We start from the raw sequence: 19,324 nt of genomic DNA, 5'->3' as shown, positions 1-19,324 counted from the left end.
TATAACATAAATAAGTCTAAAAATACGTTCTTGATTAATGTTTTATCGCACTGAACCATTCCATGAAATTTATAATTTTTCTGAAAAAACAATTATCAAGTGACGATTTATGAACCATAAAAACGCTTCATAGTCACTACTCTTTCATTGAAACAGAGCAGAGATGGAAAGTGTTATTCGATTAAAACCAGAGACCGAAAATAACGGGTGCACTTTCATTTCAATGGTAAATTTTTTTGTGTTATAGCACTAAAATAATAAATTTATAAATCATTGAATCAGAAAATATCAAACATTTTAACTAAAAATCATAAAAAATATCACTTTTACAAAAATCATAAATATTGCAAAAAATCATAATTTTTTATTAACAGCTTAAATTAAAATTAGCAATTTTGTTACTTTTTCGAACCATCTCGGCCCTGCATTATCTCATTTTCATTATATTCTTTCTATAATTTCTTAAAAATGTTAACAGTTATTAAGATCAACCACAATTGAAAAACTTATAAAGGTCATAAAAAAACCATGTAAAAATAAAAGCTTTTATATCTATTTATTTTTTATAGGAAAATTTTAATCACGATGTGTATATTTTGATAACCCCACGTGTTGAGCAATAAATTTTTTCACTTAGCGAACAATTTCTTGCCCACACATGAATTTGTCGCGTTTGGATACCACTTGTTAATGTTATGTTCATGTCCACACTAATAAAATGATAGATTTTCAAGACGGGACAAGTAATTTTAGAGACATGTGTAGTCAAAATTATGTTAAACATATAAAACACTTCAAATTTAAATAAGATGAAAACGCTGAGCGATATCAACCAAGACCATCCTAAATTGCACTGCTGCAACAGATTATTGATAATTTGAGTTTCTTACTTAACTGTCCTGCTATTAAATTATCTTCTCTTGGAGTAGTTTTAGGAGGTCTTACTTCCAAATGTTCAGTTTTTACAGTACATTTCTAATGTTATTTTTATAATCTTTAAAATAGCTGTTTTATTAATTGAAAATTTATTTGCTTCAAATTTTGATGGCCGCACACAAATATTACCAACCTATCAACTTTTCCAACCCTGAATACACAGCCAAAGAGAAACAACAAATAGTTTTTATTTCTCCCAATCGAATAAAGTGCGTTGTGAAAATGGTGCAAAGAAATTTTTACAAATATTTCTAGAAAACATAACAATTTAAACCAAAAAAACATAGCAGAAATATAGTATAAATATTAATTTCTAATAACAAATTAAAATAGGCGAAAGCTAAATTGTATTTATGCTTAAAAACACTAAAAAAGATACTAATTTAGCCAGAAAGAAAAAAAAAGTATTTCTTGTCTATTGGTAAAAGGGTACGTTCAGTTACAGCCATTGTTTTTTTGTCATATTTGTTTTGATGGCAACTACAGCCATCTCTTTCTCGCCCACATTAAATCCAATAAGAATACTGAAATTATGAAAACAAGTCAAAATAAAGTGTTGGTGTGTGCGTGTGTCCATGTGAAAATGCAAAGTGTATTTTTTTCGAATTGTTTTTGATTACAGTTTTTTTTTGTCTTCTTTCGTTTTCTCTTCTACTTCTATATGATATTCTTAACGTCTACGTAGAAAAAAAGAATTTTAAGAACATTGACGTTAGTGAGTGCTGGTTTTAAAATAAAAGGGATATTTATTAAAATAAACCAAACAATTTAGTGAAATTTTTATAGAAAATTATTAAAACCAATAATTGGAATCTAACGAAATATAATATAAATTATAAAAATATGGAATTTAAAAGCAAATTAATGAATTTAAAAAAATAAAAAAAAAGTGTAGAGAACAAGTGAAAATTGACTAAACTCTGCCTTTAAGTTTGTAAAGAGTGTGTGTGCGTGTGTTTGGTGTTAAGAAAACCTGGAGAAAATCAATAAAGTTTTTAAGAAATATTTAGGACAAAGTGAGTTTTTGTATTTAAATGTAAAATAATTGAGATTATTTGTTTAATGGTTGTTATAAAATTCTTGAAATATTTTATATAAAATTGGTAAAAATGCAAAACAAGTTTTACACACTTGGGTGCTTTTTTCGTAAAGGCGTGTTACGTTTTTTTTTTTATTTTTTATTTTCTTGTCTTTTCTTCATTTACCCGCTAAGTATTCAGCCAAAGACCACTTTTTTTAACTTAAAGCGTTGTTTGACCACTTTAGCTGTAGTGAAAAGTTATGTTTACGCGCTTTTTTGTGATTTTATTCATAAATTTATTTAGTTTTATGGAACCCAAAAATTGTTTGCATATATTTTTACTTTTTTTTATTTTTACAAAAAAAAATCAATAGATTTTTAGTATACCAGAAAATTTTTCAAATCTTTTTTTTTTTCATATACTTTAGAGAAAAAAAGCGCCCTTTTTTATTATCATCATCACCATCACATCAGTTTCATTGCATATTTGTGTGTAACGACCACAACAACAGCTTTCCTTGAGCTTACTTACATCAACCTACCCCCTCTTTGCTTCCCCCCTTAATTTTACTTACAAGCTTTTTTTTTTGCATTTTGTTGTTGTTTTCTTGTGCTAACTATTCACAGTTACTTGTAATGTAGTAGCGTAGCGTAGTTAACCATCTTTATCTTCCAATCAAACATCATCCATCCTCCCTCATTTATAGTTTATTTCTTATTTGTTTGAGATTTTGTTTTCCGTGCTTCTTTTTGTTCTCTTTTATTTTGTTTTATTATTGCTATTTTCTAATTGTCATTACTTTTCTTTTATTTACATATTTATTTTTACACCTATTGTATAGTTGTCATTCGTTTCTTTTATATTTTCCTATTCATATTTATTTGTGAATATTTATGTGAAGCTGTTTGTGTGTGTGCATTTTAATGTTATGTCAGCATTTTTTGTTTACAAATAAAAAAAAGAAAAAGAAGCAGCAGAGAAGTCAGAAAAAATATGCTGTGTCCTCATTTTTCTACTGTTTTGTTTGTAAATTTTTATAGCATGAAAATGTTAAATTGGGGTGCATGCGTTGTGTTTGTGTAAAATGTAGAATTTAGAGAATTTTAAAGTAAATTCAGGTTTTTTCATATTAAGTTTATTAAATCATACGTGAAGAAAAGTATAATTGAATTTATTTTTGTTATGTGCACTATGGGCTTAAGGTGTGATAAATCTTATACCTAATTTTTAATTTTCTAATTGGAGCGAGATGAAATTAAATTCATTTCTGTAGATTTTAATAAATTATATGAATAGATTTCCATTAAAAAGATTATATCAATGGCTTAATATAGAAAGGTCGTATATCAACTTTTAGTTATGTACTTTACAGGAGAAGGAAAAAACTCAATAATATCTGAAAGTGAAATTGAAAAAAAACTACTAAAAATTTGTAATAAAGTGGTTGACAAAACAATGTAAACTTTTCCAAATATTTCATTAGTGGCCTAAAATCTGAAATATTTTTTTAAAAAATTTTAACATTTTTGTAGTATTTTATTTGTATACTTTTATTAACTTAATTTAACAAAAAACAAAGGACATAATTAATTAAATTCTAAAAATGAGAAAACAAAATTAAAAGATTTCATTATTACGGCATTGACAAAACAATGAAAACTTAGGTATTATTTTAACAAATATGGTCTAAACTTAGCAATAACTCAATATTTTATTGGGTATCCCTTATTTTTATAACTGCTACACATCGACGATGCATTGAACCAATTAAAGAGTCAATGGTCTCATTTGAAATATTTTGCCATTCCCTTATAACCGCCTCCGATAAATCTTCCTTCATGGTGTAATTTTGAGTCCTTATTTTACGATCTACAATTTCCCATAGATTTTCTATGGGATTGAGATCTGGCGATTGGGCAGGCCACTTCAAAACACGTACCTCGTTGGAATGTAACCACTCGGTTACAACCCTAGAGGTGTGTTTCGGGTCGTTATCTCCAAACTAGGGGCATATTTTCCTCAGCGTATGGATACATAACATCGTTTAATATGGTTCTGTATCCTATACCGGTCATGGTATCTTTTATAATATGAATTGGACCCATACCTTGCCCTGAAAAACATCCCCATACCATAATATTGCCACCGCCAAACTTTACAGTCTTATTTGTGTACTTTGGATCTAATCTTTTTTCCTTTGGTCGCCATACAAATGTCCTCCGATCACTGCTTCTTAAATTGTATTTGGATTCGTCGGAAAAGATGACAGTATTCCATTTCTGTATCGACCAGTTTAAATGATCCCTGGCAAATTGTAGACGAGCAGAACGGTTCTTTTTAGAAATGAGTGGTTTTTTCACAGGTCGATAGCAACCAAGACCAGCCTCATTTGCCCTGCGACTAACTGTTCGGGTACTTATTTCTAATTTTAGGCTATTAACAACCTCTCGAGGAGTTATTTTTGTGAATTTCTTGAACTCTCTCGCTATTAAATTATCTTGTCTAGAAGTAGTCTTACGAGGTCTTCCACCTAAATGTTGAGTTTTTACAGAACCGGTCTCACGAAATTTCTTTATAATTTTTGAAACTGCTGATTTATTTATTGAATATTTGTCACAGATACTTTTTTTGTTTTAAACCAACTTTAAAATCGTTAATTATTTTATTTTGTAAGTTTTCACAAATCTTAACTTTAGCCATTTTCGTTAACTTTGAAAAAAAGCAATTATGCGAAAAACTTAGAAAAAGAAATTGTGAAAAATTACCAGAATTTAAAAATAAAATAAAAAAACTGTAAACAGGATGCTTTTTTTTACATCGTTCTTTTAAATATTATTTTCGTTTTACACTTCTTTCTTGCAGAAGTTTAAAAGTTTCCATTGTTTTGTTTGTAGCGAAATAGTGAATATTTTTAATTTTGTTACCTTTTTTCAGAATATAATTAATTATGTTGTTTGTTTTTCAGTTAATTTATATTAATAAAACTATACCGAAAAAAAAAAAAATTATTTTAAAAAAATATTTTAAATTTTGGACTACATATGGAATATTTGGAAAAGTTTCCATTGTTTTGTCAACCACTGTATATTCTGGATCCTTATAGATAGCCATGTCCGTCTGTTGAAATCAATTTTCTGAAGACCGCAGATATCTTCGGGATCCAAATTTTCAATAATTCTGTCACATGTTTTCGAGAAGTTTCCTATTTAAAATCAGCAAAATCGGTCCACAAATGGCTGAGATATGAGGAAAAAACCAGGACAACCTCGATTTTTGACCTATATCTGGATTACTAATTCATTAATATAGACAATATGGATATCTAATGATAGATATTTCAAAGACCTTTGCAATGACGTATATAAGACCATAGTAAGTTGGACCTACAATAGGCCAAATCGGGAAAAATATTTTTTTAACCCGAATTATTTTTTTCACCAAAAAAAAATTAAAAAACAAAAAAAAAATTTTTTAAATTTAAAAAAAAAATTAAATAATTCCAAAAAATTTTAAAAAAAACTTTGGAAAAAAATATTTTTTGTTTACCTAAAAATATTTAAAATTTGTATTTGGTGAAGGGTATATAAGATTCGGTACAGCCGAATATAGCTCTCTTATTTGTTTTCTATAAATTTGATCGTATTACAGTTTTTTACGAAAAATTCTTCTATAGAATATTTTTTTATGGAAAATTTAGTGTATTACAGTTTCTTCAATGGAAATTTTCTTCTAAAGAAATTTTATAAATGTTTCTAAAAATATATAACATATGTATAACACTTTTTTTGTAGAAAATTTTTTGTATAACAGTTTTTCTATAGAAAAATTGGTCTATTACGATTTTATTTAAAGAAAATTTTTTGTATAACAGTTTCTTCTATAAAACATTTTGTGTATAACAGTTTTTCTGTACAAAATTTTGCGTATAAATTTGATATGGAAAGTTTTTTCTAAAGAATTTTTTTATAACAGTTTCTTCTATAAAATATGTGTATAATATTTTTTTCTATAGAAACATTGGTCTATTACGGTTTTCTGTAAAGAAAATTTTTTGTATGACAGTTTTTTATTATAGATAGTTGTGTGTATAAGAGTTTTTCCCTATAAATTTGATTGTATTACAGTTTCTTCTATGGAAATATTTTTCTGTAGAATTTTTTATAAGTTTTTCCTATAAAAATGTTTGTGTATAACAGTTTTTTTTTAAAGAAACATTGGTCTATTACGGTTTTTTAAAGAAAATTTTACGTATAACAGTTTTTTATATAAAAACATTTTTGTATAAAATTTTTTTTCTGTAAAAATGTAGTGTATAACAGATTTTCTATAGAAAATTTTGTGTATACCTAGCAGTTTTTTTTTCTATAGACAAATTTGTTTATAACTATGTTTTTCTATAAATGCATAATAGATTTTTTCTGTAGAAAATATTTTGAATAAAAAATCTTCTATAGTACATTTTATGTATAACAGTTTTCTTATAGAAAATGTAGTATAAAATAGTTTTTTTTAAAAATTTTTTTGTATACAGTTTTTTCGATGGAAATTGTGGATAAGTTTTCTTAAAGAAAATGTTGTGTATAACAGTTTTTTATTTAGAATATTTTGTGTATAACAGTTTTTCTATATAAAAATTTAGTTTACAACTGTTTTTCTATAGAAAAAGTAAAGTACACTATTTTGATGGCGAACTAAAGTTTAATTTTATATCACTATTGCTCAGATTAATACATATTCCATGTTTACGCTATGCCGATTAATGCATAAGACGGTAGTCACAAATTATACTGATATGAATCAGCTTGTTTCAGAAATATGACAATAAAAACCAAACAAAAGAAAATGTCACAATGGTTGTGGTTTGAAAAGAATGACAAATATGTATCACATGCGTTGCCTATTGAAAAATTTATTTTTGCTCTCGTTCTGAAAACCACAATCATTGAAAAGTGGTTGCAGAACATCAAAATCAACATACGGTTTGATATTACTTGTTTGACAACTGTCATTTGTTGCAAATCTGTAATAATGACGTCTTTTTTCATTACGGAGGTGAAATTATGAGCATAATCATATAGTGTGATTATATTTCTATATTCAGACTCCCTATCTTAAACTCATACTAGTAAATTCTTATAGCAAGGCTACAGGTCTTGATGAATCCTGCCAATAGGACCTATGAGTCAGGATTCTATCTTATTTAAAACTAGTTGATCGCCTCGTCTTCGCCCGGTAGCATTTACTAATGTTAGTTCTTCAAGTTTCTCCAACCCACGCTCACCAGCCTGTTCTTATTTATTTGCAAATAAAATATCTAAATTTGTACTGCATACTTTAGGGAGCATTTTTTATTACAGTTGACTGGACTCACAAAAAAAATAATTTCCGAGTTTTAATTGGAATTTTTGAAGTTTTTCTTCTTTACAAACCATCTACTGAAAATTTCGATTCGAATAAAAAAAATCAGCCAAATCGCTCCAGCCGTTCTCACGTGATGACATTACATACATGGACCATTTCATTTTTATATATATAGAAGATAAATTTATAATTGTTTTTGGGAGATTGAAAGATTAAAAAAAATGTTATCCTTTTAAAATCAAAATTATTTTATATTAAACTTGCTTGCTTTGTACAACACCAATTCTCCTGTACTTGCAGACATTTCCGTCATAAAAATAAATCTCCATTTGAAAATAAATCTTCTTTGTAGCTTCCACAGTCATCATTATCTTCTAAAACACATTTCTCAATTGAACTGAAAATTACTACATAAGTTTTTTTATATTTATTTATTTATGTTAAAATTTACTTCACTTTTGATGCAGCTTGTTTACATATTCTTTTTGCTGTCTATGCTCTTTAATATTTTGGTTAGATTTGATTTCTGTTCCATGATTCTCTTTTGTATTGAACATACCGGCTGTTATTTTGAATTTGAAATTAGAAAATGTTTTATTTTTGTTTTTTCTCTCCCAACATATTCCGTTTGTCTTGTTGGTTTCTTCTTTGTATACTGTTTGTTTATTTCTTATATGAATTTGGTATATAATTTTTGTGATTTCTTTAAAAGGTCATTCAACTTGTAAGATTTATTTGATGTGCACATTTTTGGAGTATCACTACAAATCAAAATGTATAAATTTAAACCGATTTTTAAACAAAAATTTGTGGGTATTTTTTTTTTGAATTAAAGTGTATTTAAGAATGCTAAATTATATTAATTGTTAAACATTACATTTTTTTTATTCCGTAAATTTATTATGCATTTTAATGCATTATTTGTAGTTTCGAGTAGTCGTTGGAATTGAAAATGTAACCTTGACATTGTAGAATATTTGCTGTGTGTTTTTTGTTGTATTATTTATTCTAATGTTATTTGTAATTTATTGCCAACAAACATCATATGATTTTAAGTTGTTTGACATTCAGTTAAATAAACATGACAGTATAAAGGGGGAAAGAGAGATGTCAAAAAAGAGGAATTTATTATTTGAATGATTAAATAAATATAGGGCTCACATACTTCCAAACTGTCCTTCCAGATTTGGCTGATTTTTTTTAATCGATTTGAAATTTTCAGGAAATGGTTTGTAAAGAAAAAAATTCAAAAATTCCGGGTAAAACTCGGAATATTTTTTTTTCAGTCCAGTCAACTGTAATAGTAAATGCCCCCAAAGTATGCAGTACAAATTTAGATATTTTATTTGCAAATAAATTAGAACAGGCAGGTGAATGTGGGTTTGAGAAACTTTACATTAGTACATAAATAGCGGTCAACTAGTGTTCAATAAAAATGAGATAAATGTTATTTAAAAACAAAAACCGCATTCAAAAGATCCGCCATCTTTTTTAAATCCCGCATTTTTAAGTCATATACCCAAAACTGTTATACACAAAATATTTGTATAGAATTAACTGTTATGCTGAAAATTTTCGATGGAAAACATTTTTATATACAACATTTTCTATAAAAAAAACTGTTATACACAAAATATTTCTGTATAAAAAACTGTTATACATATCTTTGACAAACTGTTATACCCAACATTTGCTATGGAAAAAGTGTTTTACACAAAATTGTCCATAGAAAAAAACTGTTATACTCAATATTTTCATTATAAAAAACTGTTATATACAATATTTATTATAGAAAACTGCTATACATACTATCTTTGAAAAACAGTTATTCTCAACATTCCCTATAGAAGAAACTGCAATACACAACAAGTTCTAAAGAAACAAGTAAGAGAGCTATATAAATACCCTTCACCAAATTATACTTCAAAATAAAAATTTTAAATATTTTTAGGTAAACAAAATAATTTTTTTTTTTCAAAATTTAAAAAAAAATTAGATTTTTTTTATTTTAAAAAAATATTTTTTTTTAAATTTTTTTTGTAATTTAAAAATTTTTTTTTTAATTTTTCAAAAAATTATTTTTTTTTAATTAGCGAAAAATAAGTTATGATAAGTTTTTTGGGTAAAAAAAAAATTCGGTTTAAAAAATATATTTCCCGATTTTGACCCATTGTAGGTCCAAATTATTCTAGCCTTATATACATCGTTGCAATGGACTTTGAAATATCTATCATTTTATATCCATGTTGTCTATATTAATGACTTAGTAATCCAGATATAGATCAGAAATAGGCCAAAAATCGAGGTTGTCTCGGGCCGAAAGCAACCGAGCTGGGAGAATTCGCGATATATTGATTTGGTATGGTTTCAACATACAGACGGACATGGTTATATCGACTTTGCTATTTATAACGTTCCAGAATATACAGTAATTGTTTTTTTTTTAGTATTTTACTTGTATAGTTTTATTTATATAAATTAACTGAAAAACAAACAACATAATTAATTATATTCTGAAAAAAGGAAACAAAAATAAAAATATTCACTATTTCGCTACAAGCAAAACAATGGAAACTTTTAAACTTCTGCAAGAAAGAAGTGTAAAACGAAAAAATAATATTTAAAAGAACGATGTAAAAAGCATCCTGTTTACAGTTATTTTATTTTTAAATTCAGCTTTTTTCAAAGTTAACGAAAATGGCTAAAGTTAAGATTTGTGAAGACTTAAAAAATAAAATAATTAACGATTTCAAAGCTGGTTTAAAACAAAAAAGTATCTGTGACAAATATTCAATAAATAAATCAGCAGTTTAAAAAATTATAAAGCAATTTCGTGAGACCGGTTCTGTAAAAAATCAACATTTAGGTGGAAGACCTCGTAAGACAAGATAATTTAATAGCGAGAGAGTTCAAGAAATTCCCAAAAATAACTGCTCGAGAGGTTGTTAATAGCCTAAAATTAGAAATAAGTACCCGAACAGTTAGTCGCAGGGCAAATGAGGCTGGTCTTGGTTGCTATCGTCCTGTGAAAAAAACCCTCATTTCTAAAAAGAACCGTTCTGCTCTTCTACAATTTGCCAGGGATCATTTAAACTGGTCGATACAGAAATGAAATACTGTCCTCTTTTCCGACGAATCCAAATACAATTTAAGAGGCAGTCATGGGAGAACATTACAAAGACGACCAAAGGGAAAAAGATTAGATCCAAAGTACACAAATAAGACTGTAAAGTTTGGCGGTGGCAATATTATGGCATGGGGATGTTTTTCAGGGCAAGGTATGGGCCCAATTCATATTACAAAAGATACCATGACAGGTATAGGATACAGAACCATATTAAACGATGTTATGTATCCATACGCTGAGGAAAATATGCCCCTAGTTTGGAGATTCCAACGACCCGAAACACACCTCTAGGGGTGAAGTGGCCTGCCAAATCGCCAGATCTCAATTCCATAGAAAATCTATGGGAAATTGTAGATCGTAAAATAAGGACCCAAAATTACACCAGGAAGGAAGATTTATCGGAGGCGCTTATAAGGGTATGGCAAAATATTTCAAAGGAGACCATTGACTCTTTAATTGGTTCAATGCATCGTCGATGTGTAGCAGTTATAAAAAATAAGGGATACCCAACAAAATATTGAGTTATTGCTAAGTTTAGACCATATTTGTTAAAATAATACCTAAGTTTCCATTGTTTTGTCAATGCCGTAATAAAGAAATCTTTTAATTAATTATGTCCTTTGCCCTTTGTTTTTTGTTAAATTAAGTTAATAAAAGTATACAAATAAAATACTACAAAAATGTTAAAATTTTTTAAAAAATTATTTCAGATTTTAGGCCACTAATGGAATATTTGGAAAAGTTTCCATTGTTTTGTCAACCACTGTATAAATACCCTTCACCAAATTATACTTCAAAATAAAAATAATTTTAAGTAAACAAAATTAAACTTTTTTTCAAAATTAAAAAAAAGAATTTTCTATTTTTTTTTTTAATTTTAAAAATTTTTTTTTGGTAATTTTGATTTTTTTTTTAATTTTTAAAAAAATTTATTTTTTTTAATTTATTAGTGGAAAAAATGTATGTCAAACAAATTGTTTGGGTAAAAAAAATTCGGTTTAAAAAATATATTTATCGATTTTGACCCATTGTAGGTCCATATTACTATAGCCTTATATACATCGTTGCAATGGACTTTGAAATATCTATCATTTTATATCCATATTGTCTATACATATGTATTATTAATGACTTAGTAATCCAGATATAGTAGATCGAAAATAGGCCAAAAATCGAGGTTGTCCCGGTTTTAAATCTCAGCCATTTGTGGGTCGATAGCAACCGAGCTGGGAGAATTCGCGATATATTAATGTATCAATCATGTTTGTAAGTTATTTGGTTTCAACATACAGACGGACATGGTTATATCGACTTCGCTATTTATAACGATCCAGAATATATAATTTGTGGGTTTGCAAATGAAAAATGTAGAAATTACAAACGTAATGACAAACTGTTATAGACAATATTATCTATAGAATAAACTGTTATACAAAAAAAATTTCTATAGAAAAAACCGAACATTTCTTATAGAAAAGGCTGTTATACAAAAAATCTTTTGTAGCAAAAACTTTCTATGGAAAAATTGTTCTACAAAAATGTTGTATAGAAAAAAGGGTTATACACAAAGGCCCATAATCATAGTCAAACACTAAAGTCGGTTCTTTTTAGAAACAACTTTAAAATAAAAACCTGCTTTTAATTATTTTGCAACTATGTATAGTCAAAATTAAAGTATGTTTTAAATTGAATCGACTTTAACTGGGTGCCACCGCAAATGTAGAAAATGTTTTCATACAATATACAACAAAATACAGACAAGTGGCAACGCTGAAAAGCTGACATACAAAATTAAAAAAAAAACAAAAAAGGTAAACAATAAAAGTAAAAGGGACAACTAAAGAAAAAAAGTTGTTTGTTGTGGAAAAATGAAATATATAAGAAGAATATAATAATTATAATATTTTGGTACTAATTTTATTGATAACTGTTCAATAATTGCAAAATCTCTACCAATATCTTGTAACTTAAACATTTTTTACTTTCTGCCGAACTTTTTTACTTGGTGAAGAACAGCTGATGCTGTTGTTAAACGAGTTAATAACAGCTTCAGCTAGTTTTATATTTAAAGTCGACTTCAACGTCAGAAGTATACTTAAACTTGTCTATGATAGACCTAAAGTCCACTCTTGAGTAAAGTCGAGTTTAATTCTCTTAAAGTATTCTTTATTTCTGACTATGATTATGGGCCAAAGATTTTTATATAAATAACTGTTATACCGAAAATTTTCTATAGAAAAACCAGAACATTTTTATAGAAAACATTGTTAAACAGAAAATGTTCTGTAAAAATAGAAAAATTTCTATAGAAAAACTGTTCTACAAAAAATGTTATATAGAAAAAAGTTTGTTCACAAACATTTTTGTAGAAATATTTGTTATACCAAATATTTTCTATAGAAAACAAAGATAAACACAAAGATTTTTATATAAAAATTTGTTATACCGAAAATTTTCTATAGAAAAAAACGGTTATACTCAAAATTAATTATCTGTTATACACAATTTTATAAACAAAACTGCAATACTCGAAATGATCTATAATAGACTGTTATACAGAACATTTTTTGTAGATAATACTGTTCTACACAAACATTTTTATAGAAAATGATGTCAGCCTTTCACAATTTTCCCAGATTGCTGTCTTATACTGAGTCTAAACTCTTATACGAAGTCCTATACTAACCCTAACATCATATACCAGCATATGTTTTACTCAAAATAATTCAGATTAAAAATTTTCTAAAATTAAAACTTAAATCTGAAAAATTACTTTAATAAATTCTTTCCTTTTCAATATTCTTACAGATAATTAAACTCAAATTTAAACTCCAGTCCTTTCCAAAATCAACGGCATCAACAACTCAACTTTAAATAATTAAATCTACATAATTTTTAACTCCGGTTGTGTTATGAAGCATTTTTGCAAAAATAGATTCACGCAAGCGTAAAAGGTTCATACAGACCACAATGAAGGAGATGGTCGGCGGATGTTGTGTATGTTCAGATGAGCGTGGTTGGCCAGAAAACCCGCTCGTATATTGTGATGGCCAAAACTGTACCGTTGCTGTGCATCAAGCTTGTTATGGAATCGTAACCGTGCCCACGGGGCCATGGTTTTGTCGTAAATGTGAAAGTCAGGAGCGTTCAACGCGTGTGCGTTGTGAGCTGTGTCCCTCACGGGATGGGGCGCTGAAGAAGACCGATAATCAAGGTTGGGCTCATGTGGTGTGTGCGCTGTATATACCGGAAGTGAGATTCGGTAATGTAACCACCATGGAACCCATAATACTGCAATTGATACCTCAGGAGAGGTATGGCAAAAGTAAGTTTAGATTATTATCACTTGGAAATGTTAGATTTAATTGCCTTTTTTTCACTTCTAGATTGTTATATATGCCAGGAATTGGGTAAACCACATCGCGCCACTGTAGGCGCCTGTATGCAGTGCAATAAATCCAATTGTAAGCAACAATTCCATGTCACTTGTGCCCAAAGCTTGGGCTTGCTGTGTGAGGAGGCGGGCAATTATTTGGACAATGTCAAATATTGCGGCTACTGTCAGCATCACTACAGCAAATTGAAGAAAGGCGGCAATGTTAAAACCATACCGCCCTATAAACCCATAGCCCATGATACATCATCCGATTCAGGGTCTTCACCGGAAAAGGAAATTGACTCGACCATGAGCACAACAGCATCCTCGACATCGGCCACCAGCATTAAAATCACCACCAATCTAACGTCAGCGTCATCTTCATCATCGAAACAACGAAAATCTTCGAATGCCACCAAACAGTCTTCATCATCATCTAGTTCCAATTTGAATGTGGGAAATCTCACCTCATCCTCAAACTCTGTACATAATCTTAGCAATACAACAGCGGCAGGTTTGACAGGATCAGCTACAGCTAATCCTAATCATTCTAATCCAACTAATTCCACATCATCTTCTACAGGTTTTAGTGGTAGTAACTCATTACCAGCCACCGGTGCGGGCACCAACACATCATCATCATCATCAGCAAATCTGAAATCTTCAACGGGCAGTTCTTCGAGTAGTTACAAGGATGGCAAGGATGGTGGTAAACATAGTAAAAATATGAATAAAATCTCCAGTTCCAGTAAGGATTCTTCATTTTCATCACGCGACTCGCGTGAAAAATCCTCCAAGTCATCCAAGAATAAGGACAACAGTTCCCTGCTTAATTCTTCTAATTCTCTGATCAACAGCAGTAGTCTAGGAGCCACAATATCCTCATCATCTCTAACCGCTTCAAATCCCTTTGCTCTCGATCACTCGTCTGGTGTGCAAAATCTATCCACCCACCACAGTTCGAATAGTATGCCATTTTCACAAACCAGTTCAGCGGCAAATTTACACGGAAATATTTCCTCATCTAGCAGTGTTAAGGATACAATGAAAAATCCCTTTTCAGCGGCTACAAATCAAGCACAATCTTCAAATTTTCTTAGTGAACTGCACTCAGATGGTACTAATCTAACACCTACACCCATGGATATAATTTCAACTGGCAATAATAATAATACAACTGCTGGAACACATTTGGGTTCCAGTTTTAATAAAAATTCAAATAACTCACAATCTTCCTTGCCGGCTAATAGCAGCAGCAGCAACAACAACAATAACTCCAGCTCAAATTTGCACTTAAATAACAACACATCAAACTCGTCATCATCATCATTTGCCAAGAAACGCAAAAATGAGGCCAAATTGAGTGCAACGGATGAAGTGAATAGGTGGGTTTTTACTTTTGCAGGGTTTAGTTTTGGTTTTTAGTTTTAATTGTGATTTATTTTGTTTTTTCTTTTTCAAGTCCTTTCCGCGATATTATTAAAGATGTTACGGTAACCTTAACGCCTTTGACGGATTTTGAAAAGGAAATTGAAAAGAGCTCGAAAAAGGTAGGTGTAAAAGTTTTTTTTTTTAAAAATTTATTTAATAGAAGTATAAAAAGAAGAATCATTTAAAAACAAATGATGTTAACTCCTGAAGGACATTTAAATGTTTTATGTTATAAGAAATCCAGTCTGAAAAGTTTCGTAGAAGATATAACAAATTTTATTAACAAGGTTACTCGGGTAATGGGTACTCGTTAAGAAAATTAAAAAAATAATAAAAACAATGCATTTTTATTTAATTTTAATTTGTGTATAGAAATATAAACTGAAACTTATTATTTTACTAAAAAAAGGTACCCGAATAATGGGTACTCGTTAGACAAATTAATCAAAAATATGAGAAAATTTAAATTTTAAGTTTTTTTTTACTTCAAAAGCGATTAAAATGAAAAAAATTAACGTATTGTTACGTTTTAACCTTTTAAAAACGCTGGTTTATTTCCTTTAAATAAACCGGATACTTTTGATTGCAAATAAAAGCCGTTTAGTAGTTTAAAAATTGTAACAACTCTTTATTTATTTAAAAATGTACAACAACAGAATTAAATAGTCACTCAATGTTTTTTTATACACGTTTGTAAATTCGCAGAAATACAGACACACTTTATAATGTACACGAATTTACTTGAAAAACACAACACACTTTAAGGCACTCAGTTGATGTTTATTCGAAAAGCGTCTCTGATAAACTGACTCTTTATGTATTGGCGAACGAACTGCCATCTCATCTTAGATCGGTCTATCTTGCGTCCAAGGAGCTTTTAAAGGTTGCGTGTTATAACCCGTCTCTTATGGATTTGATTAGAGCGGCACCCTCATATCTAAAGAACAGTTACTCTTTTGCCTACGGGAAATACAAGGATATTTTTGACTCGATTCCGTCACTTGGTGAATGTGGCACTAGTAACAAGATTAGGATTATTATTGAGTCATCCTTTAACAGGAACAGAGGTATGTCGAAGGAGGTCCTTGGTGCTCACTATCGTTCGTCGGTTGATTTCTATAAAATGAGAAATTTTACTTTGTTTGATACTGACTCCTCGATTATGAACAATGGATCCAGTGCCATTGTTCATAATCGAGGAGTGCTGTTTTTAATCTTCTCACTGGACGTTTCTTTTTGTACAGTTCACGTGAGAGATTTTCATCACTGTCTGGAGATTTAATTGCCATTAAAAGGGCTGTTGATATAGCCATTGAGGATAATAACTCGCGTCTTGTTATTTACACTGATAGTAGAAATGCGTGTATTTTGTTGGGACGTGCTAGTTCGAGGAACTTTATAGTATCGGATATTATTAATTCTATAGTTGATTCTCATATCCTTGAGGTACATATAGTATGGGTTCCTGCCCATGTTGGAGTTTGGTTCAATGAGAGGGTAGATTACCTGGCCAAAGAGGCCGTTTCTCTTGGCGCTCCCTTAGAGGTAAGACTTTCGTATGGGGATGCTCTTGTGAGGATAAGGAATTCTCTTAATCAAGAGTGGCTAGATTTTTACAGGACCAGATCTCAAGTGTCTGGACGATTCTTCTTCTCTCTTTTCAATGAAATACCTGCAAGACCTTGGCACAGGGGTGTTGGTTGGGATCCAATTGACATCAAGATTATTAATAGGCTCTTATGTGGCCACTGTTATAGTGGCGTTTACCTTCACATGATACGTAAGAGATCGTCTGATGTTTGTGATTTTTGTAACATGATCGACAATTCTGAGCATCTTATCTTTCACTGTTCTGAATTCAATGATATTAGAATTTAACACCAATTATTTCGTAAATTCACTAATCTTTTTGACTTATTAAATTCTCATGACATCGGTATATACTCTCAGTTAATTAGTTTCATTAAGGAAGCTAACATACGAGATCGTTTTTAAGTTTTAGGAAATAATCAACCGTTAGTCACTAACAGCGTTATACTAGAGGAAGTAGGCATTTTTCAATGCCCAACGTTTTCCCGTGTTTTTTTCCTTTGTGTGGGATATCCTGGCTTTTTGCGTTTTGCTTTGCCATCAGGTATTTTTATTAAAAAAAAAAAATTAACTGACTCACGACTGCAACCTCTGCCACTATTTATAACACTGCATTACCATCTAGAAAGCTCAATTTCTACAATGTTCTTTAACTGAATATTCGAATTCGAATATACGGTCGCAGCAAACAGCGTTGCCAACTTACGGTCAATGGTCAACTGAAAGCTTTTATTTAATAATGCCCACAGATATGTTACAGTTTGCTATTACAGCACTGTTATTTGAAAGCATTATGCTACTTTTAAATCAGCCCTTAAAATCGTTATATTTGAATTCAAGTACAATTTCGTAACAGTATTGTTTTGCCCAGATACTTAATAAAGTATAATTTATGAATTTTAAATGTTGTGGTTACTTAAAGAATTTTAATGGTTACTTAATTAACCGTTTACGAATTGTTATAATTTCTAAAAAAATGTTTAAGGTAATTAGCAACAAAAACGATACTGAATTCTGAAAATAATATAGTGGTTACTTGAGTAACGAGTACTCGATTAAGGGTTTTAATATTAAAAGTACATAATTATTTATTTAAATTTTATTTTTATTTATTTATTTAATTATCAATTTTAATTACAATTAAAATTATAATTAAAAAAAAGCTCTAGCAACTAAGGCTTTCGGCTTCATTTAAGTTTTAAAATTACATCAAATATAAGAGAGCTATATTCGGCTGTGCCGAAGCTTATACAGTGACGGACAATACAATAGAATCACTACATATGAATTCGATTAAAGAGGTAAAACTACAAAATTTGATTTCAAAATTTAAAATTTGTTCATTATATATTAATGCTCATAACGTAAACAATAAATAGAAAAAAATAACACATTCTTATGTTAAAAACGATGTCAAATCTAAAAGACTAAATAAAATATTCGACATACAAATAGAATCAATCAGTCTTAAAATGATTAAAAATAAAAAATCATCATAAGAATTCGTTGTTTTCTTAATATTTTGTTGCATATCAATTATTTCTAATAACAGCATCAAATCTTTTGGGGATTGAATTTAACAGACTTTCGCATGTAGATCGGGAAATTGCATACCATATTTCCTGAATTTTCTGCCAAAGTTCTTCCTTGTTTTTCAATTTTTCAGGTCCGAGTTTTGTTACTGTACAATTAATAACAAAATATTGTACTTTAATTGAAAACAACTTGTATTATAAAATCATAGAAACATTATTGTAAACTGTTTGTTGAATGAAAAAATATTGAAATATAATTTTTCATTACCTCAAATAAATTGAATACAATTAAACGATTTTTATAAAACCACTGCGTGTTTTAATAACTTAGATTAACAATAAGTTTGTCTTTTACTATTTTCCATAGGATTTAAGTCTGGTTATTGAGACGGCCATTCCATAACATGAATTTTGTTATATAAAAACCTTTTTTTGGCAAGACCTGATGTGTGCTTTGGGTCATTATCTTGCTGGAAGAGCCATTTTAAGGGCATATTCCATTCTGCATGTGGCTTTATAACATTCTCCAAAATATTTACATACAAGTGCTTATCCATATTTTCTTTAATGCAATAAATTGGACCAACGCAATACCAAGAAAAGCATCCCCATATAATAATATTTCCCCAACCATGTTTAAACGTTTTTGGTTTTTGCCATTTTTTGGACGTCTAACCCATGTCTTATCATCACTACCAATTAAATGAATGGTCGTTTCGTCTGTCCACAACACATTTTGCCACTTTTTTATATTTTCTGGCCCACACCAATCCTTATGATTGCTCCTGGTTTTAAATGAAATATTGGTAGTGATTCTATTGTAATGTCCGTCACTGTATACCCTCACCAAATTATACTTCAAAATAAAATTTTTAAATATTTTTAGGTAAAAAAAAAAAAAAATCCAAATTGTTTTTGGAAAAAAAAATTTCGAATTGTTTTTTTA

General features: G+C 29.2%; 1 protein-coding gene across 4 annotated transcripts in view; it reads left to right on the top strand.

The window, feature by feature from the left end:
- Nucleotides 1-1,134: 1,134 nt before the first annotated feature.
- Alh (Alhambra) overlaps nucleotides 1,135-19,324 on the top strand; it is a 91,507-nt gene continuing 73,317 nt past the window's right edge. For 3 of the 4 annotated variants that reach the window (XM_065515160.1, XM_065515080.1, XM_065515316.1), the window contains exons 1-4: nucleotides 1,135-1,952; nucleotides 13,255-13,771; nucleotides 13,833-15,207; nucleotides 15,285-15,372. In XM_065515160.1, the coding sequence (XP_065371232.1) occupies nucleotides 13,417-13,771; nucleotides 13,833-15,207; nucleotides 15,285-15,372 (1,818 nt within the window). In that variant the 5' untranslated portion in view covers nucleotides 1,135-1,952; nucleotides 13,255-13,416. The remainder of the gene's footprint in view (nucleotides 1,953-13,254; nucleotides 13,772-13,832; nucleotides 15,208-15,284; nucleotides 15,373-19,324) is intronic. The other variant, XM_065515239.1, reaches the window with a different exon arrangement.

Source organism: Calliphora vicina, chromosome 1 (assembly GCF_958450345.1).
Source record: "Calliphora vicina chromosome 1, idCalVici1.1, whole genome shotgun sequence".
Lineage (NCBI taxonomy): Eukaryota > Metazoa > Arthropoda > Insecta > Diptera > Calliphoridae > Calliphora > Calliphora vicina.
This window is presented reverse-complemented; position numbering and strand designations above follow the sequence as displayed.